Source organism: Xiphophorus couchianus, chromosome 8 (genome assembly GCF_001444195.1).
Source record: "Xiphophorus couchianus chromosome 8, X_couchianus-1.0, whole genome shotgun sequence".
Lineage (NCBI taxonomy): Eukaryota > Metazoa > Chordata > Actinopteri > Cyprinodontiformes > Poeciliidae > Xiphophorus > Xiphophorus couchianus.
The window spans coordinates 3,278,928-3,300,856 of NC_040235.1; the positions used below are offsets into that span (position 1 = coordinate 3,278,928).

At 41.6% G+C, this 21,929-nt stretch overlaps 1 protein-coding gene across 1 annotated transcript; it reads left to right on the top strand.

The window, feature by feature from the left end:
* Positions 1–301: 301 nt before the first annotated feature.
* Positions 302–20,154, top strand: LOC114149627 (NLR family CARD domain-containing protein 3-like). The gene is made up of 9 exons (XM_028025648.1): positions 302–428; positions 1,089–1,220; positions 1,355–1,474; positions 4,013–4,091; positions 4,250–4,475; positions 4,597–6,388; positions 6,852–7,025; positions 17,838–18,011; positions 19,962–20,154. The coding sequence occupies exons 2-9, from the start codon at positions 1,132–1,134 to the stop codon at positions 20,137–20,139; spliced, it is 2,832 nt and encodes a 943-aa protein (XP_027881449.1). The 5' UTR covers positions 302–428; positions 1,089–1,131; the 3' UTR covers positions 20,140–20,154.
* The last annotated feature ends 1,775 nt before the right edge of the window (positions 20,155–21,929 follow it).

The window sequence follows — 21,929 nt, forward strand, 5'->3', positions numbered from 1 at the left end:
AAATATTTATTTTGATGCTAAATATTTAGTTTGTATATTTAGTTACTTTAGTATTAATAACATGGTGAAAATATTAGTCTGAAAAATGCATTTTCACATTTTTTCTTTATGACATGATAAATAAACTAAAATACTGTTCTTAATTTTTTTGTTATTATCCATCATCACTACAGTCATGATCTAAAGTAAGTACACCCTCATTTTTATCAGAACTTCCTCATGAAGATTTTATCAACCTGCCTCTGATTTCACCTCAGAGCTTCTACTTCCTGGTTCTGCTGCTCTGAAGGAAGAAACTAAAACACGCAACATCCGTCACATTTACTTTCGGTTTGAATTTAGGCCATATGCTGCCCCAGTCCGTTAGTTGTGTCTCAGTCTGTTGTTTAAATTTTCTTCTTTAACTCTTTGGATCGTTTGAACAAACTGTAAGTTTGATTTGTTTATTTCTTGAACTTTTTCATCACTTTAACTTTTTCCTGATTGTTTCTAATCTCTGACGTTTGGAGAAAAGTTTCACTTCTGGTTTTGACTCAAACCTTAAAATCGCTGCTTTAAAGGCTAATCTACAGGATTATTAGATTAGTGATGAACTGGAATCAAACAACATGATGAACAGCTGATGTTTCACTGTTTTCTTCTCCGAACTGATTCATGTTTTTATTTCCTGGTACCGAACTCTAGTCTCCACCATTAACGTCAGAAACAGTTTCCTGTTGCTTCCTTTCAAAAATAAAATGTTATTAAAATGGGTTTGATTCAGTCAGATTATTAAATAGTTAATCTTTGATGGAGCGAATAATCCACTTGTAGAAATAAATAATTATGAACTATAAGACTTGTTCAGGTTGAATCAGTGAATGTAAATGTTGCTCCATGTCTCCATCTAGTGGACTGATAGTAGAAGTGCAGCAGCTGATGGCAGCTTCCTCTGCCTCTCTGCTGTCTGACTGCATTCACCTGACACTGATATGAAGCAGAGAAGAAGAGCCAATCAGAGGAGGAGCAGCTGATCTTTTTCCAGCTCTAATGATGTAAAGGATGATCAGAGTTGATGTGCAGATGAATGATGTGTGTTTCCTCTGCAGGTGAAGGTAGAAAGTGTGTGTGAGCTGATGTGAATTCAGCAGCATGGATCAGTGTGAGGACAGAGAGGAGGGAGTCCCTCCCTCTAAAACCACTCTGTGTGGGGAAGATGAGCCCCAGAGCAAAGGTCAGAGGTGAGGTCACCATCTCTAACTGTCCACAGCCCTTTTCACACAGCGTTCACTATATCAGGCCAGAACAGACGTGGTGATGAAGCTGCTGCTGCTCCTCTTTGCTGAATAAGTTTTAATCATCATGTTTCTGTCAGGATCCATCAGAGACTCAAACCAGAACCAGAACCAGAACCCAGCTGTGTGTCCTTTAAGAGTGACATGTCAAAGGATGATTTCATTGACTTTAAATCTCCTGGATCTCCACCATCAGAGAGGTGAGATGTTTCTAACTGCTGTAACTGTTCAGTTTATCCTTGTCATTGTGGCCAGGTGACAATAGCAAGTTCTGTTGGGTTCTGTTGTCATGGGAATGTTAGACAGAATTTCAGGTTATTTTTTGTTCATATGCATTACATCAATGATATTGATGTCTCCATGGTAGCATGATACCATGGAGACATTAAAGTCCAAATGGATTAAAATTAATTAAATAACTTGAGTATTAATCAGGTCCATTTAGATCAACAATCTTTACCCAGAGGTTCTACACGTCCATCTAGTTTACAGAAGTCTTAAAATTCAATCTGATGTTTCACTGAGATCAATTTAACCATCAATCAGGTAGTGATGCTGCTCCCTACTGGCCAGTTATTGACACCATACATAAGCAATTACTGCTGATGAATCCTGGAAAAAATTAACCAGAATAAACTCATTTTTAGTTTATTCTTTTAGGGGCTGCACAGTGGCGCAGTTGGTAGCACTGTTGCCTTGCAGCAAGAAGGTCCTGGGTTCGATTCCCGGCCGGGGTCTTTCTGCATGGAGTTTGCATGTTCTCCCTGTGCATGCGTGGGTTCTCTCCGGGTACTCCGGCTTCCTCCCACAGTCCAAAAACATGACTGTTAGGTTAATTGGTCTATCTAAATTCTCCCTAGGTGTGTGTTTGTGTGTGAATGGTTGTTTGTCCTGTATGTCTTTGTGTTGCCCTGCGACAGACTGGCGACCTGTCCAGGGTGTACCCCGCCTCCCGCCTGGAACGTAGCTGGAGATAGGCACCAGCAACCCTCCCGACCCCATTAGGGACAAGGGTGCACAGAAAATGGATGGATGGATGAAACTCATTTTTAAACCAGGACACAATTCCATAAACTACTATGTTGACATGACTTTTGAATACCAAACATTTATTGCATTTTTTTCTGTTTTGCATCAACTTAATTTTTTCAAAATGTAAATGTATTCATTTATTTTGTACAATATTAAAATTAACACAAAAAATTTCTATGAATTAATTTCATGATTATAGTTACATCTCTGTGTTTCAAACACCATCCAATATGATGCATTATCTACCATTTCTATGGTTAAACTAAATAAATTATCATGCAGATTTTATTCAGCAGTGGGCTTCTGTGTCTCTAACTGAACATCTGGTTCTGAATTAAGCTCCATCAGATCCTCTTTTAATGATCGTAGTGGAAATGATTCCTGGTTCTGCTCCATGTCAGAGCTCAACACTAAGATCACCAAACTTCTCTTAGTCATTTTAAACCAACATGTTTGTCTCAGAATCAGATCTTTCTGCTCTTTAAACAAGGTTGGACATTATTCAGTAGCATCAATGATCAGGAACATGTTAGGGGATTGGACCGGTTCTGATGGGAATCAATTAAAACATCAAGCTGATGATCTATTTGGTTCTGTTGTGTCTCACAGCTCTTTATTTTACAAACGGTCACAATAAAATTAATCTTTAAAACAGAACTCCACAGAAAGTTTTTTATGAGTTGTTTTTACTAGGTTCCATCAGTTTCACACAAGAAGAAGAACCAGAATCCAGCTGTGTTTCCTTCAAAAGCAATGATTCAATGGATCATAATGTAACGGTGGCAAACAATCAACAATATATTGTGATTGAGTCCCCAACATTTTAATTTAATAATTGTTACAAAGTAACTCAGTTAGTGGTGTCGCTACACAGCCGTTAGAAAAAGAGCACACAAAACATCCGTTCCACCACCGTCGTCACCTAGCAATATTGAAGTGATATTGATCCCCCTTCGCAACCATGTCAAACTGCGACACAACTAGTAAATAACACACACAAAAAACACAAAACAGTATTAATTTACCTTGACTATTCCACCAAAATGACCTGTGTGCCATAGAAAGATTGACTTTAAATCTCCTGAATCGCCATCATCAGAGGTGAGCTGTTACTAATTGTTGTAACTGTAGAAATAGAACCAGTAAGAACCCAGATGTTCCCAGTTATATTTACAGAGAGGTTTGATTTATTATCTGGAAAAATCAGCTGCTCTGTTCTAATGAAAACACCATCTTGTCTTCATCTCTGGGGTGTTGATGATGATGTTCTTCTGCTTCCTGGCTCCATGTCAGACTGTGGAAGACATTTCCATGACCTCCTCCATGTCCACATCACCTCAGATCTATTCATAGAAACATGATGGATTTCCCACACTGTTCTGTAGACCTGTGTGGACAGAGCCTTCACTTCCACTGTCCCCAACCTCTCAGACATTCTCTCCACCAGCATCAGATCTGCTGACAGTGTGGACTGTTAGAAAACCAACTTCAGTACCAACTCTTAAAATGTCTACTAGGTGATTCTGGTGTTACTGGTCTTCATTATTGTAGTTCATCTTCATCTTTCTAACTACTTTGTATTATTTTTATGTGATGCTCTGTTTCTGCTTTAAGGAAATTTAATGTCCAACTCTTGGTGATTTCCTCTGTGAATACTGTTGGATGAATATTTCCTGACTTCCTAATTGTTTCTGGTTCCTCCACAGAGTGGACCAGCAGAGCTCAGAGGTTCCCAGTGGTCCGTCTGTCCAGCAGTATCAAACACAGCTGGACTCCATATTTATGGTCTGTATATGAACAACTACTTTTCCATGAGTTCTATTCAAAGTCATCTTCATGCTGCACTTTGTAGACCAGAGGACTGTCAGTCTGTCCAACATCCATCTGGTGTTTGGCTCCATGATTTCACTTTGATGTTTCCTTTATTTATTATTCTGTTCCAGATGCTGGAGGAAAACATTGTCACTTATGTCAAGAAAGAACTGAAGAAGATCCAGAAAGTTCTGAGTCCAGATTACCCAGAACGTTCAGAGAGTCAGAGAGATGATGAGGTGTTGGAAGGTGATGATGAAGAGCAGAGGAGGAGCAGCAGAGAGGCAGTGATGAAGATCACAGTGAACTTCTTGAGGAGGATGAAGCAGGAAAAGATGGCGGACCGTCTGCAGATCAGTAAGAAGATTTCTTCAGAGATTTCAAATGATAGATAAATCACACATTTACTGAAGTGATGTAACCAAATTCAAAAGAGAATTTTCTTTCATATCTGATTTTCGTTATTGTGTTAATTTAGGTCATTTTGGTGCAGCTTGTCAACATCAACTTAAATCTGTTCTGAAGAAGAAGTTCCAGTCTGTGTTTGAGGGGATTTCTAAAGCAGGAAGTCCAACCCTTCTGAACCAGATCTACACAGAGCTCTACATCACAGAGGGAGGGACTGGAGAGGTTAATGATGAACATGAGGTCAGACAGATTGAAACAGCATCCAGGAAACCAGACAGATTAGAAACAACAGTCAGACAAGAAGACATCTTTAAAGTCCCACTTGAAAAAGATCAACCAATCAGAACAATGATGACAAAAGGAGTAGCTGGCATTGGGAAAACAGTCTTAACACAGAAGTTCACTCTGGACTGGGCTGAAGACAAAGCCCACCAGAACATCCAGTTCATATTTCCATTCACGTTCAGAGAGCTGAATGTGCTGAAAGAGAAAAAGTTCAGCTTGGTGGAACTTGTTCATCATTTCTTTAGTGAAACCAAAGAAATCTGCAGCTTTGAACACTTCCAGGTTCTGTTCATCTTTGATGGTCTGGATGAGAGTCGACTTCCTCTGGACTTCCACAACAAGGAGATCCTGACTGATGCTACAGAGTCCACCTCAGTGGACGTTCTGCTGACAAACCTCATCAGGGGGAAACTGCTTCCCTCTGCTCTCCTCTGGATAACCACACGACCTGCAGCAGCCAGTCAGATCCCTCCTCAGTGTGTTGGCATGGTGACAGAGGTCAGAGGGTTCAATGACCCACAGAAAGAGGAGTACTTCAGGAAGAGATTCAGAGATGAGGAGCAGGCCACCAGAATCATCTCCCACATAAAGACATCACGAAGCCTCCACATCATGTGCCACATCCCAGTTTTCTGCTGGATCACAGCTACAGTTCTGGAGGATGTGTTGGAGACCAGAGAGGGAGGAGAGCTGCCCAGCACCCTGACTGAGATGTACATCCACTTCCTGGTGGTTCAGACCAAAGTGAAGAAGGTCAAGTATGATGGAGGAACTGAAACAGATCCACACTGGAGTCCAGAGAGCAGGAAGATGATTGAGTCTCTGGGAAAACTGGCTTTTGATCAGCTGCAGAAAGGAAACCTGATCTTCTATGAATCAGACCTGACAAAGTGTGACATCGATATCAGAGCAGCCTCAGTGTACTCAGGAGTGTTCACACAGATCTTTAAAGAGGAGAGAGGGCTGTACCAGGACAAGGTGTTCTGCTTCATCCATCTGAGTGCTCAGGAGTTTCTGGCTGCTCTTCATGTTCATCTGAAATTCATCAACTCTGGAGTCAACCTGATGAAAGAAACACAAACATCTGAGAACCTTTTATCATTAAGAGACTCTAAACAAAAATCTCTCCATCAGAGAGCTGTTGACCAGGCCTTACAGAGTCCAAATGGACACCTGGATTTGTTCCTGCGCTTCCTGCTGGGACTTTCACTACAGACCAATCAGAGACTCATACAAGGTCTGCTGACAGGGACAGGAAGTAGCTCAGAGACCAATCACGAAACAGTTCAGTACATCAAGAAGAAGATCAGTGAGAATGTGTCTGCAGAGAAAAGCATCAATCTGTTCCACTGTCTGAATGAACTGAATGATCGTTCTCTAGTGGAGGAAATCCAACAGTCTCTGAGTTCAGGAAGTCTCTCCACAGATAAACTGTCTCCTGCTCAGTGGTCAGCTCTGGGTTTCATCTTAGTGTCATCAGGAAAAGATCTGGATGTGTTTGACCTGAAGAAATACTCTGCTTCAGAGGAGGTTCTTCTGAGGCTGCTACCAGTGGTTAAAGCCTCCAACAAAGCTCTGTAAGGTCACAGATTGTTACAGTTTTTTATTTTGATAGATAGAAATCTGCTAATGATGAGATAAGCATATATTCATGTTTCAGTTTATATATTGGTGCATTGTTTCTTCAAAGTGTCCCACTGTGGGCGGACGTGCAAAAGAGAAACAGACTTACTTCAGCAGCTGAACAGAATGTTGAATATTAAAGCAAAAAAAAAAATATCATGTTTATGTTAAAATTGAAATTGGATTAATTTTGTTTATTGTGTAATTTTATAATTATCTTTCCAAAATTCTTGTTGCCTGTAGTTCTGTCCTTTAAGGATGGAGGCCCAACTATAAATTGAATCTGTTCACACCAAACATATAAGTATGTGTAAAATAAGATAGATCCTTCGTTGTCCAATAAAAACATTGTTGATTTGAAAGAACATAAAGTTTGAGGAATTGTTTAATAACATATTTTTCTCCCTGTCTCCTCAGACTGAGTGACTGTTACCTCTCAGAGAGAAGCTGTGAAGCTCTGTCCTCAGTTCTCAGCTCCCAGTCCTCCAGTCTCAGTGAACTGGACCTGAGTAACAACAACCTGCAGGATTCAGGAGTGAAGCTTCTCTCTGCTGGACTGAAGAGTCCAAACTGCAACCTGGAAACTCTCAGGTAAAATGTTCTCAATCCTAGTGATTTCTATCCACTAGCTGCTAGAAGATATTGCCAAAAGTATTTGACCACCCATCCACATGATCGGAAACAGGTGTTCCAATAACTTCCATGGCCACAGGTGTATGAAAGTAGACTTAGACTTAGACTGACTTTATTGTCATTTTGCATGCACAGGGTGAATACAGAACGAAATTTCGTTGCATACGGCTCAGGACAGTGTTTTGAGGTTCCAATGTTGTGAGGTTACTCCAGAATAAAATAAAATACAGTATAAAATATGAATATAAAATATAAAGTGCAGGACTGACAGTAAAATGGAAGTTACTTAGCTATGTATATGTGCAAGGTATGAAGTGGAGACCAGTTTTTGAGTGCAGTCCAGTTAAGAGTTCAGCAGTCTGATAGCAAGTGGGAAAAAGCTGTTTCGGAACCTGGTGGACCTGCACTGGATGCTGCAGAACCTCTTTCCAGAGGGCAGCAGGGAGAACAGTCTATGGTGGGGGTGTGAGGGGTCACTGATGATGTTTCGGCCTCGGGACACGCAGCGCTGGGATGAAATGTCCTGAATGGAGGGAAGGGGAGCCCCGATGATCCTCTCTGCTGTCCGCACCACTCTCCTCACGTTCTTCCAGTCGGAGGCGCTGCAGCCTCCACACCACACAGAGAGGCAGCTGGTCAGAATGCTCTCTATGGTGCTTCTGTAGAACGTCTTGAGGATGGGCGGGGGCAGGTGTGCTCTTCTCATCCTCCGCAGGAAATACAAGCGTTTCTGTGCCCTCTTGACCAGGGACGTGGTGTTCACAGTCCAGGTGAGGTTGTTTGTGATGTGCACCCCCAGGAATTTGGTGCTGCTGACCACCTCCACAGCCGAGCTGTTGATGAGCAGTGGAGCGTGGCTGGGCCGGTTCTTCCTGAAGTCGACGATCATCTCCTTCGTCTTGTCAACGTTCAGGATCAGGCTGTTGTCTCTGCACCAGTCCACCGGCTGCTCCACCTCCTCTCTGTAGTCCAGGTCGTTGTCGTCTCTGATGAGGCCCACCACCGTTGTGTCGTCCGCGAACTTCACGATGTGGTTGGTGGCAAACCTGGGGACGCAGTCGTGTGTCATCTGAGTGAACAGCAGAGGGCTCAGGACGCAGCCCTGAGGGGAGCCTGTGCTGAGGGTGATGACATCAGAGGTGTGTTGTCCGATCCGGACTGACTGAGGTCTGTCGGTGAGGAAGTCTAGCAGCCAGTTGCGCAGGGGAGTGCTGAAGCCCAGGTGTCCCAGTTTTTCTGCCAGATGCTGTGGGATGATTGGGTTGAACGCTGAGCTGAAGTCCAGGAACAACATCCGCACATGAGTGTTCTTCTCCTCCAGGTGAGCCAGGCTCAGGTGTAGGGCGGAGGAGATGGCGTCCTCAGTGGAGCGGTTTTGGCGGTAGGCAAACTGGAACGGGTCGAATGTGGGGGGGAGTCTGGAGACGATGTGTTCTTTTACCAGCCTTTCAAAGCACTTCATCATGATGGGAGTCAGTGCCAGAGGCCGGTAATCGTTGAAAGAGGTGACTTGAGGTTTCTTTGGCACCGGAATGATGGAGGCAGTCTTGAGACAGGCTGGCACTGTGGCTTGGTCCAGTGAGGTGTTAAAAATGTCTGTTAGGACACCAGCCAGCTGACCTGCGCATTCCCTGAACACCTGCCCAGGTATGTTGTCGGGGCCTGGGGCCTTCCGTGGGTTGACTCTTTTCAGAGTCTTCAACACATCGGCTGTGTCCAGGCAGAGTGCCACCTCTTCCTGGTGGGGAACAGTTTTCTTTGCCGGAGAACTGTTCAGTGCCTGAAACCTCCCAAAGAAGTTATTGAGTCCATTTAGAAAGTCAGCATCAACTTCACCCACTGGGGGGGGAGGATGGATTGTAATCTGTGATCGCCTTTATGCCTTGCCACATACTCCTGGTGTTGCTGGTGTTGTGGAAGAACTCCTGTATTTTCTGACTGTGGGTTCGCTTTGCTAACCTGATAGCACGGTTCAAGTTGGCTCTCGCTGTCCTCAGTGCCTCCTTGTCACCAGACTTGAAGGCTGAGTTCCGTGCTTTTAGCATTTCACGTACCTCCTTAGTCATCCAGGGTTTTTGGTTGGCCCGGGTGATAATGTTCTTAGTGATGCTGACGTCCTCTGTGCACTTGTTGATGTAGGCTGACACAGTCATGGCGTACTCATCGATGTTGATCTGGTCGTTGTAAGTGGCTGCTGCCTTGAACATCTCCCAGTCAGAGCACTCAAAACAGTCCTGAAGTGCCTCCATGGCCCCCTCAGTCCACACTCTCACCTGCCTCACTGTAGGTTTTGTTCTGATCAGCAGGGGCTTGTATGCAGGAATTAGCATAACAGATAGGTGGTCTGAAGAGCCAAGGTGGGGCCGGGGGGCTGCTCTGAATATAGAATAGAATAGAATAGAAGTACTTTATTCAGCCCAGCAGGGAAATTACTTCTCAGTTACAGCATAAAGACAAGACAAGAGAAAAGACATAATAATAAGGTCCGGGTGTTGAGTCAGTAGTTTGGCTGTGGCAGAGCTGATGACGTCACAGGCCACCGCTGCATCAGCTGATGGGGGAATGTAAACAGCGATCAAAATGGCGGACGTAAACTCTCTCGGTAAATAATATGGCCGCATTCCCACAGCCAGAGGTTCAATGTCTGGGCTACAAATCTGTTCCTTCACGTTAACATGACCGGGATTACACCACCTCTCACTCACTCACATAAGTGCAATCCCGCCGCCCCTCTTCTTCCGACTCTTGGAATAGTCCCTGTCCCCCGCACCAAGGAAAATCCAGGAACCTCCACGCTGTATTCCGGAATAAGCGAGTGCAGCCAGGTTTCCGTGAAGCAGAAGATACTGCACTCCCTGTACTCCTTCTGCGCCTTCTCCTCTTCTACCTCCGTTTAACTCCACACTCGCAGCCCCGTCGTCTCCTCCGTAACTCCTCCGGGACCACAGGCCCGTCTCCGGGCCGCAGCAGAGGCCCACACAGCGCAATCAGCCGCTCACGCGAGCAAACAATGCTACTACTCCGCTTGGCGAGGTTTTCCGCAACCAAGAGTATAAAAAGTAGCAGAAGAACGTGGAGAACATCGACAGAACCACATCCAGCCATTGTGGAAAGCCCAAATGATGATCCATGGGTTCTTCAAGCACGGATCATTACTCGGTTACAGCAAATATACACAGACAAACACACACGACGGGAGCTGCGTCTGCAGGCAGCCAGCTGCGCCGGCGCCATCTTGACGAAAAAAAAAAATGCTTCTGTGATGTTGGTGTAGGCCAAGTCTAGAGTATTTCCTCCCCTGGTTGGAAAATCCACATACTAGTTGAAGTGAGGGAGAACAGTCTTCATGTTGGCCTGGTTAAAATCCCCAGCAATGATGAAAACGCCCTCTGTGTGTGAGGATTGCAGCTCACTGATGGTCCGGTAGAGAACACTCATAGCCTCTTTAGTGTTAGCACTGGGGGGCACATACACAGCAGTGATGCTAACAACAGTAAACTCCCTGGGCAGGTAGAATGGTCTGCAGTTAACAGTCAGAAGCTCGATGTCCGGGGAGCAGTAACTGGCGACAGTCATGGCATTTTTACACCAGTTGTTGTTGATGTAAATACACAGCCCCCCTCCTCGGGTTTTACCGCTGAGAGCGCTGCTCCTGTCTGCGCGGAATGTAGCGAGCCCCTCCAGGCTAACAGCGTTGTCCGGTATGGTCGAGTTGAGTCATGTCTCCATCAGAATGAGAGCGCAGCAGTTCCTCAACTCTCTCTTTGAAGACAGTTCTAGTTGCAGATGGTCTATTTTGTTGTCCAGAGAGCGGACGTTGGAGAGGAAGATGGACGGAAGCGGCGATCTGTGGGGGTTAGCATTTAGCTTAGCTGTTAGTCCACTTTGACAGCCGCGCTTCCGCTGCCGGTCTAAACCGCCTTCGCTTTCTCCTCCTCCGGCTAGTGCTGCTAGGCGAGTCCGCTGCGCTGCGGGCCGCTGGATCTTGCTTCCATAGCACTCCGAGGTCACGTTAACACGACAGAGTAGTCGTATTTATGAGTCCAAAATCACTTGATGATCGTAATTCCAGCAGACGCTGGCAATCATATGCTAACTTACTGAGTGGATGCAAAGTTTGTAGCGTTTTAGGCGGCGTATTTTGCTCAAATACTCGCAAGTTGTTGAGAGCCCATGCAGCCGCAGCCATTTTGGGCGCCGCCATCTTCATGAACTACAGAGTAAGCACCTAGGCATGTGTTACCCTGCAACCTTGGATGGCTGAGGGTAAAGTAGAAGATGATCTTCCCTCAACGTGTCATGCTGTTGTAGGGCAGTGGCTTAAATATGTCAGCGGATGCCACCAAAATGTTAGATTTGTTCTTTGAGTTATGGAAGTTGGTAAAGTGTGTCCGTTGAAGAACACCGTACTTGGCGTCTGTTACGGTGCGCTGGCAGTACAACGGTCAGTATTTGCTGTGAATTCTGAAGGTAAGCATTGCTGACCGCCAGCTCTTCAATGTAGCCAAATGTTACTTTTAATGTCCAAGTAGTTAGTTTTGTCTTTTTCTTCTTTTTTTAATATATGCTGTATCTGTTAAACAAAAAATAATAATAATAATAACTGCGTTAATAAGACTTATATTGACATGCAGTATTTGCTGTGAATTCTGAAGGCGAAGCCGCTGCGCTGTCGGTTGGTCCGAATAAACGGTCTGAACCACGATCTCAACCGCTGTGTGTGTCCGATTTCTGCCTCAAGTTTCCTTCCGACAACCACCATTAAAGAAAACACAACGCAGAGTCTAAGGAACAGCGAGGTGTCGTCTCACACGGACAGGGTTACACTGTGATACAGAAAAAATGAGACACACACGCTGAGCTTCCGTCAGCATCTAACAGGAAGATTTATTCTTCTTGTGTACAATGAACATACTCCATATTTTCAAATTTTTTGTATTTTTAACAATCCAAATAAAAGTACATTAATTTGCTTTTAGCTATTTTAATAGCCTTCACAACCTCTATTCTGCACAGATAAAATATACTTTAATATTTAAACATCTTATCTTACAACTGCATTGTTTTACATAACAATAGCACTTTATCTGCTACTCAAAGAAATACAGAACTGAAAAAGGTGTAATGGTCCTTTAACGCTACATCTCTTTACTAACCTTTACACTTAACAGCCATTAGCTACGAATGTCGTGGTTTTGCTGGTTTTTGAGAAGGAAACGCCATTTTGCAGATAAAGCAATTAAAATAGCATCATTTATCTGAAAATCGTTTTGAAATGTACAAAATCCAACCAGTTCAATATGAATTCAGCAGTCCTTTAGCTGTTTCTCAGCTAGCTCAATACACAGAAACAAAGTCCGCTAGCATTAGCATAAACCAGCCTCCAGAACTGTGTCCCGCCTTCCACACAATACGCATCACAAACCGGACAACATGACTCACTAGTCAACTCCCGATTCAATAACCTCTTCAACTCCCAAATGTATGCATAAAAATACATTTTTACTAACCTGTGATACAGAAAAGATGAGACACACGTTGAGCTGACAACACAGCTGTTAGTGAATAAATCTTCACTAACAGGAAGATTTATTCTTCTTATGTGCTCAGTCTTTTCTATACCACCAACGCGACAGCGCCCCTGGCGGCCGCGCGCGGAATTGCACGGACGAAATGAAATAACGCTACTGTATATAACTTATTACAACGAGACATTTAAGATACAAAATGAAAAATAATGTTGGGGTGCCTATTTTCTTACTTCTTGGTTTTTAGTTATAATAACGTGTTTTTCACTCCTCTACACATGTAGACTGTTTTTACAAATATTTGTGAAAAAATGTGTTGCTCTCAAGAACTTGGTGAATTCCAGAGTGGAACTGTGATAGGATGTGCAACAAGTGTTTTTTCATGTCCTGGATGGCAGAGAACCTATAAATATGTAGAAATTGAATATTTGGGAACAGTGGCGGCTGGTGCTAAAAAAACTGAGGGGGGGCGCACACAAACAAACAAATGAAAAACAAACAAAACAAATCTTAAAAAATAGCACTATTTGAACATGAATTTTTCCCTCCTTTCCTTCTGCCCTGCAAATTTCTCAATTACATTCTTGTTAAAGTCAGTGATCTCTGTGACTAGTCTTTTCTCCATTGACAACATGGCCAATGCATTCAGCCTGTCCTGAGTCATTGAGTTTCTCAGAAAAGTCTTGATTCTTTTCAGAGTTGAAAAGCACCTTTCAGCTTCTGCTGTGGTCATGGGTGTGGTGATGAGGATCTTCAAGAGCGTGACAGTTTCTGAAAAGACTTCTTCTAGATTGTTTTCCATAAACAGCTGGAGTAGGCCCACAGCACCACAACAGGCTTTGAACTCTTCCTTGCTGTAGATGAGAGTAAGCTCTGTCTTCAGCTTACCTCGATTGAGCACCGGATAGGCTTTTAAGGTGTTGCTCAGTGCATCTTCAGGAAATGCTGTGTTGTATTGTTCAAATCTGTCCCCCTGCAGGAGTGTGGCACTAACAAGGTGGTTTGTGAAAGAAAAGCGCTCCCTGGTGTGTCCCACTATGATATCACAGACCTTAAGAGAGAAGGACAAACATGAAGATTATGATTTTATAATCACATTTTTCATTCTAAATATGAAATGTTATTTTGTCCTTTCTATTAAGTCATAGAAAGAAGGAACACATTTTATTTATAAACTTACTGATTTTAATAACATTTGCTGCCATTTTTTAAGGCTGTGTTATGAAATGTGTTACAGCATTTTTGTGGGACAAGATTATACAAAATACAGTAACCAAATGTTTTATTCCCCATTACCCATAAACTTCAGTACAACTTAAATAATAAAATATCTTGCTGACAAACATTACATCAACATACCTACACAGCATAGACACAACTAAAGGTATTTCTAACTACAATGCACATCTTCCTAATATATTAAATAACACTACTATAAACCAGTGTAACAGTGATTTTCCACAACAACTCGCCTCTGCAGCAATCCTTTCATGGTCTTCTACACTGAGTGTCCGACGCTTCTTCACTGGCTGACTACTACCTACACTGCTTTGTCCAACCATGGAGTGGAGAGAATTTCTGCCAAAGAGAAATACTTACAATATTATAATAATGAAAAAGAAGAAGAAAAATCAGCTATTTAAACAATTACCTGATCTTTTGAATGTCCTGCTGGAACTGTTGGATGCTCTCCTGGATACAGACTGAATCTATGACCTTCTTCTGGAGTTTGGCATAGAGAAGGTCCACATGAGGCATGATATGGTGGAAAAGTTGCAGAAAGAACTTAAAATCCTGATCCTCCAGTAGCATGGCAAATGCTCCAGCCTCTCTGACGGTAATGGGGTCAAAGTCACCAGAGTCTTGTATGCTTTCGAAACAGCGGATGAGGTCCTCTCTGTGCTCAAACACAGTATTGATGGCACGGCTGTGAAAGTTCCATCTGACATTGCTGGATGCTGGTAGTCTGTGGGCCACAACTTTATCAAGAACGCTTGTGCGCTTGGATGATCTGGAAAAAAAGCTGGAAAATCCACTAAGGTTAGAAAAAAAATTCTAACTTTGGTTATGTAAGAAGTAGCCTGTTGCATTATTAGATTGAGCTGATGAGCATAGCAGTGGATGTAGTGGGCATTTGGGTACACATCTTGTATCTTCTTCTGAACACCTGCAGTGGCACCTCGCATCACGCTGGCTCCATCATATGCCTGACAGATTAGCTTAGCCTTTTGATCCTCAGGAAGAATAGCTGCAAGACGTTCTTTTAGGGCTGTAGCAATGGAATCAGCTGTAGTCGACTGCAGAGGGATAAACTCAAAAAACCTTTCCTGCACAGTGTTTTTGGCATCGATATAGCGTAGTACAAGCACAAGCTGGCACTGCGTAGCAACATCCACAGTCTCGTCTGCCTGGATGGAAAGACAATCACTGCTCTGTGCTTCTTTGATTATATGCTCCTTCAGAACAGAAAACATAGAGTCCAGTAGCTCATTCTGCACAGTTTTCGAAGTTCCCTTAAACACAGTAGCATTCTCAAGGTGCTCTTTTAGTACTCCATCAAGAGAAGCAACAAAATCAACCAACCCACGAAAGATCCCGGGATTTTCAGAGCTCTTACTTTCGTCATGACCACGCAAGGCCAGCTCAAAGGCTCCACAAAACTTAACACAGTCTATTATTCTAGAAAGGATGTGCCGATTTTTTGTCACCTCTTCATTGTGCCTTCTAACAGCAATCCTGTAGCCTTCATCTAGCTGTTGAGCTATGCTAAGTTTCCCCCAAAAACTTAGCTTCATTGCATTGTCTAGGTGGCTGCGGCTGTTTTCGTGCCGTTTGCATTTTTCTGAAAGATGTTTTAAGTCTCTTACCCCAGTTGTTGTCCACATTGCCTCCGTGCCAGAACTTTGAAATAGCAAACACGGAAAGCAGTAAAATGCATTGCTTACATCACATCCAGCTGCCAACTCCGCTTGTCATAAGAAAAGCTGGAAAAAGCCGCGTGTAGGATCGTCCACGATCACTTGCCTGCTGCTGAATTTGTAAATTGGGACGATCCGGTCCAAGCTCCTTTATCCTGTTTTTTTCTTCAAGTGAACGCTTTGTAAAAGCATTTTTTTGTAAAGACAAAACAGAATTTTCTCTCATTTTGAAACTACTCCACTTTGCAAACGTTACCGTGAATCGACCTAACGAACTGCAGCTGCGCTAATGAGTCGAATCGGGGATTGTCCAATCACACAATGTTTTAAAAACAATTAGCCAGTACTGACGCTCTACCAGTAATGACACAACAGAATGGGTGTGTCCGGGACGCTGCGCCCTGTGGAAAACCTTAAATAACCAATTAAAAGTCAGCCTCAGATCACCTGCTTGCCAAAAGTTGATGCGCCTACATACACTCTCATTAGGACGGCGCCCTGCACATCGGATAGGAAGTGTGCACAATGTGAGCAATTAAATAGAATTATGTATTTACTATTTTAATAAATTCTAACATGTCTATTGGACACACAGTATGAATAAATACATTTCTAAGTATTTTGCAGTTCAGAAATAATTTATTATCTAAACAATTTAAAGGGGGCGGCGCCCAAGCGCCCCCTACTGGCCAGCCGCCACTGTTTGGGAAGTATCATAACTTAAATTTAAGGCTGAGCACCAGAGTTTTCTAGAAAAATATTCACATTTTATTTTGTGGTTTTAAAGGCTCTACATTGAAGATGATAAGAAATAAAGACATACTTTATTTTGTATTACTATCAGCTTCAATAACCCCTCTGCTCTCGGCTCACATACTGAGCTGTCGGCTAGTGGTAACACTCAGCCTCTCCAGATTCAAACTCTTCTTATTAAAGTAAGAGTTAAAGAGTTAAATATAATTGAAATATTGGCCACATTCAACAGAACAAGGAACCAAGTCTATGAAAGCAATATAGCGAGTTTTGATTTAAGGCATAATAATGCAGTTTATCACGATACAGTTGAAGTAATGAAATGAACAAACTGTGGTCTGATTTTTGTTAGTGTGTTTCTTCCTATTGAGCAGTGAAAGTAAATAAAATGTTACATGTCTTTAGCTTTAAGTATTTACTTACTGGAGGGTTTTTTCTTTGTGCTGCGGAGCCACAGCTAACAGCAAGCTCCTCACTTCAGTGGCTCTAACTGAGCCTGTGCCGTTCAGCTGCTGTTGCTCCTCCTGCTACACCTTGGACTGAACCATTGTTCTAACAGTGGTGGGGGTAAATAAAAATTAATTCTTATTTTTTTCTTAGATGAATGGCAGATTTACTTTGTTCTTTGTTTCTATTGGCTTTTTATATTGATATTGTTTAAATACAAAGGTTTATTTCATGATTTCTTTGGTTGGACAATTCCAAGATTGGGGATCCGGACCCCCCAACACACCTGGGATTTACGCCCATGTCCATTCAGGTCAGCCTGTGTCCAGTTTGAGTGAAAAGAGGTGCAGGTGATCCGCGCTTCAGAGATCAAGCAGTGGCAGCACGAGGCAACATGTAGAGGCACCAGCTGTGTGATTGGTCCACTCTCCTGGTTTTAAATGCATCAACTATAAACCTATCTATAGGAAAAAATCTGCTCCACCAGGCCAGTGAAACGATCAGAGCAACAAAGACTCTTGCAATCCAGCTTTGAGAACATTATTGCAGATCCTTCCTCCCAGCAGTTGTTAGACTTTCTAACCAGAACTGCTCCCAAAAAGCTCATTAATTATTTACATCCTGGCTGTTACATTCATTATTTTTAAGTGTCTTTTAAATAGTCTGTTGCTGTTTCAATGTACAAATATACACATCTTACATATGATTATAAATTGCTCTACTCAGCTGCACATTATTTCAAACTGATTATGCTGTTTTTAGTAAATGTACAGCATTATTATTCCTATGTGGTAAATGTGTCCTTACTCTACATTCTCCTATTATTTATTGTCTTTATTATTTCTTGAATATCTGATTCTTCCATTTAACTTAAACTTGTTGCTGGTAAACCTGAACTCCCTGCTGTGGAACAATGAAGGATGTTTCTGTTCTGATCTGTTCTATAAGTGACAAATGTTGATTTTTATTATTCATGTAACAGAATTAGAGTGTTATTACTATTTCATCTTATTGACAGGTTAATTTATTGACTTTTTTCCTCTTCTGAAAATAACCAGTTCAGACTTTGGGTTCTACATCAATGTTCTCATTTTCTCATCATGTGATGAATTGTGTGTCTGCAGCTTATCAGGCTGTTTGGTCTCAGAGGAAGGCTGTGCTTCTCTGGCCTCAGCTCTGACCTCCAACCCCTCCCATCTGAAAGAGTTGGACCTGAGCTACAATCATCCAGGAGACTCAGGAGTGAAGCTGCTGTCGGCTGGACTGAAGGATCCACACTGGAGACTGGAAGCTCTCAGGTATGGAGGAACCTGCTGCAGGAGCAGAGAAGGTCTGATAGAGGAGGAAGAGGGAGAAATGTCTTTAGTCAGTCTGCTGGGAAACATTTAGTTTGAAGCTAAATATTTAGTTTATAACCATGGCATTTATAAATTAATGGATAAAATTTTAACCTCATTTTCTCTCTTATGACAAGCTAAATAACTCAAGTTATTTCTGTTAATTTTGACTGGGTAACTTTGCAAACAAACTCATTTAAACTGTATTAATTTTCCACATGGTGCTGAATGAACCTGAGAATCCAACCCATCTACTGGAACCACAATAACATGGTAGTCAGAGCAGCAGGGGGCCAAATATAGCTCCATGTGGAACCAAGAGGTTGGAGAGAGAAAATCAGTTTGAAACTGTTTCCTATCAGAGTTCAGTTTGTTTCTCTGTCTTCACAAACCAGGAGCATCATGGGCTGGGCGGGGCTTCCACTGATGGATCTACTGAGAAAATACAAGAAGCTGATTGGCTGATGGACAGGAAGTTAGACTGTTCAGATAAATTACATTAACAGATATTATTGGTATTGAAGAGATATGGCTGAGAGCAATTATAGATTCTAGAATAAGTGGAAATATTTCAGTAACAGGAAGAGGATGAGCAACATGTTAAAATAATCATCTATATTCAGACAAACAAGTAGAGGAATTTATCTAGAATATATATAATATAAAGTCAGAACCTTCTTGAAATTCACTGTTATACAGACCACAAGAAATATTTTAAGCTAAACAGTCATTAATATCTAAAATTACCCTTTGAAGAATTTGAATTAATTTGAGTCACAACAAGATTTTATTTCCTTTTGGGATCAATAAGTTGTTTTTTAATTTTAATTTAAGTATAACAGTAGAAAGAATAATAAATAATTAGAAATTAAAGAAGAGATAACTATTATGAACGTTAGATTAGAATCAGAATGAGCCCCACAGCGGCCTGAATCCGACGGCCAACTGCTGCCTTATTTGTTCGTTCTCTCACTCTTTTATTTTACCAAGACTGCCAGAACCACTTTGTGTCCAGACTTGGGTTTAATAAAACCTCTTTGTTAAAAATATAATCTGATCTGGACTTTGTATTTTGTGAGTTCTGTGTGATGACATGAAGATCGTAACATATTGGTGGCCCATCCTATTCCAACAAAATGTTTAAAACATATTTGGAGGGCCGTTCATTGTTGTGATATTTATGAATGCAATTTTAATTGTGGTGACTTCTGAAAGTGTGTTTTCTATGTGTTTAGTAACATTTAGTGTCAGGTTGGTAGGGTGTTTTCAGAACTCTTTAATTTAAATACTGGGTTAAATTTCCCTATTTTTAATGTTTGGCTAGTGCTTGTTTTTGGATTGTTTAAGGAGCAAATTTGTTTCTATTTTTCCCACATTAGTTTTGTCGTAATTATTTTTCTCAAATAAAAAGGAGTTTTTTTATACAATCCTTTTATTGAACAATTTGATTCTTGTTCAAAAAATAGTTTTTGTCAGTTGCTGCTCAGTTTTCATCTCTGTATCCAACAGTTAAAAAATGGAAAGATGAAATTCTAGATTTGCTCTGCTTTGATTCAAGCTGGTGTTTTCCCTCAAACCAGCTCTGATGCTGATCCTCAAACTAAGCCTGATGCTGTTCTTCAGCCCAGCCTTGATTCTCAGGCTTCATTGGACTCTTTCTGTTAAAACTGACATGGGATTAATTTAGTTCATAGAGGAATTTAATATTTCTCTTGCCAGCCTCCTTGTTCCCTTTAGTTCAGTCCTTCATGGCTGGAGGCCCATCTATAGACTGAACCAGTTCACAACAAAAGGCAACATAATTATATATAAAACAGTTTCTTAAATCACTAAAGAGGAACATTGTTGACTGGAAAAAAATAAAATTTTAAAGAATTGTTTAATAACAGATTTTTCTCCCTGTCTCCTCAGACTGAGTGGCTGTAACCTCTCAGAGAGAAGCTGTGAAGCTCTGTCCTCAGTTCTCAGCTCCCAGTCCTCCAGTCTCAGAGAACTGGACCTGAGTAACAACAACCTGCAGGATTCAGGAGTGAAGCTTCTCTCTGCTGGACTGAAGAGACCAAACTGCAACCTGGAAACTCTCAGGTAACTCTGGACACTTGACAAATTGCTGCATCTTAGGAGCAAAAAGAAGCATAATTACAGATCCCAGCAGTTGCTTGGCTTTATTATTTATTCCACGTTACAGATCCATCCATCCATCCAGCGACCAGTTCAGACTTTGGGTTCTACCTCAATGTTCTCAAATTCTCATCATGTGATGAATTGTGTGTCTGCAGCTTATCAGGCTGTTTGGTCTCAGAGGAAGGCTGTGCTTCTCTGGCCTCAGCTCTGACCTCCAACCCCTCCCATCTGAAAGAGTTGGACCTGAGCTACAATCATCCAGGAGACTCAGGAGTGAAGCTGCTGTCGGCTGGACTGAAGGATCCACACTGGAGACTGGAAGCTCTCAGGTATGGAGGAACCTGCTGCAGGAGCAGAGAAGGTCTGATAGAGGAGGAAGAGGGAGAAATGTCTTTAGTCAGTCTGCTGGGAAACTTTTAGTTTGAAGCTAAATATTTAATTTGATAATTATATTTCAGCACCTCATCTGGAGGCTGAGATCATTACCCAGTTTTCTGGAACATTCTCCAGAACGGATCTCAAGGAAAATTAAAGAGTGGGATGGGTTTAATAGTTTAATGGGGACTTTGACTAAATTAATAAAATAGAAGTTCAGTTACTGTAGATTTCCATGATGATCTACTGATGACAAACAACTTTAAAACAATATTTGATGGAGCTCCAGACCAATCAGCCCCATGAAGCAAAGATGAGAAGAAAAGTAACTTCATGTTGGTCAGATGGATGTTTAAAAGTTATGGGAGAGAAAAATAAAGAACTTTAGATTTTAAACAAAACTCACAACTTTCAGGATTTAATAAAATATAAAATACATAAAAAGTGAAGAAAACTATTCATGAGGCAAAGAAAGTGAGAATTTTAACAGTTTTATATTTAGTAGTTTGGTCTCCACCAGGGGGCGACATCTGGAAAATGACCCAAAGAATGAAAGGAATCAGGAGAGAATGGAAATCCCGTGTTTTCCAGAGGAAATGAAAAATTGCAGTGAATAATGAGGAAAAAGTAAAATTTAAAAAACAAGTTTTGTTCTTTTAAAAACAATTTGATCTACAAAATAAATAAAAATGATACTTTTCACATCTAACAGACACCGTAGCTCCTCACTGATAACTCAATCTCACTTTCCAGCCCTGCATTCAGCAACTTACCAAACATGAGCAATGAAAAACACTGAGGCAAAAAGCCTAAATGTTTTTTTCTCCTGTCATTTTCAGCCACAAACATTTAACTAAAGTATCTACTGACATGTTTCTGTCTCTGCCTCCCTCTCTCTGCATCCTGATGTCCCTGCAAAGATTCATGTATTTACAACAGACACTACAGTAATGTACAGGATCAGAATGTGAATTAACTAAATATAAAAAACTATGTTTTTATCATACACAATGAGAATTTAAACAACTTAACAATTTTCAGATGTATAGGTTATTATACATCTGAACTCTATTTACTGAGTAACCCGTTTCTGACAGCAAAAAATGTCACTCATTTATTTTTAAATCTCTCCTCAAGCTCTTTTCTTTTCATGTCTCCTAACCATGACTCTTACAGTGTGGACATAATGAAAAAAAATATTGAAACGTTGAAAGAAATCATAACTGACATCAGTCGTCACATGTTCTCCTTTCTGGTTCTACTAAAATTGACATAATTTTTCCATCTTCACACCCTGAAACTCCACCTGGCTCTCCTGTCTTCCCTGACCTGCTCTCCTCATAGTAAAATAGTTTAGTTTATTTAAAAATTAAAACCGGT

Coding starts and splice junctions, on each gene's coding strand:
- LOC114149627 (XM_028025648.1), top strand. CDS start 1,132: ATGGATCAGTGTGAGGACAGAGAGGAGGGAGTCCCTCCCTCTAAAACC. Junction 4,092..4,249: donor AGCTGGACTCCATATTTATG/GTCTGTATATGA, acceptor ATTCTGTTCCAG/ATGCTGGAGGAAAACATTGT. Junction 4,476..4,596: donor GGCGGACCGTCTGCAGATCA/GTAAGAAGATTT, acceptor GTGTTAATTTAG/GTCATTTTGGTGCAGCTTGT.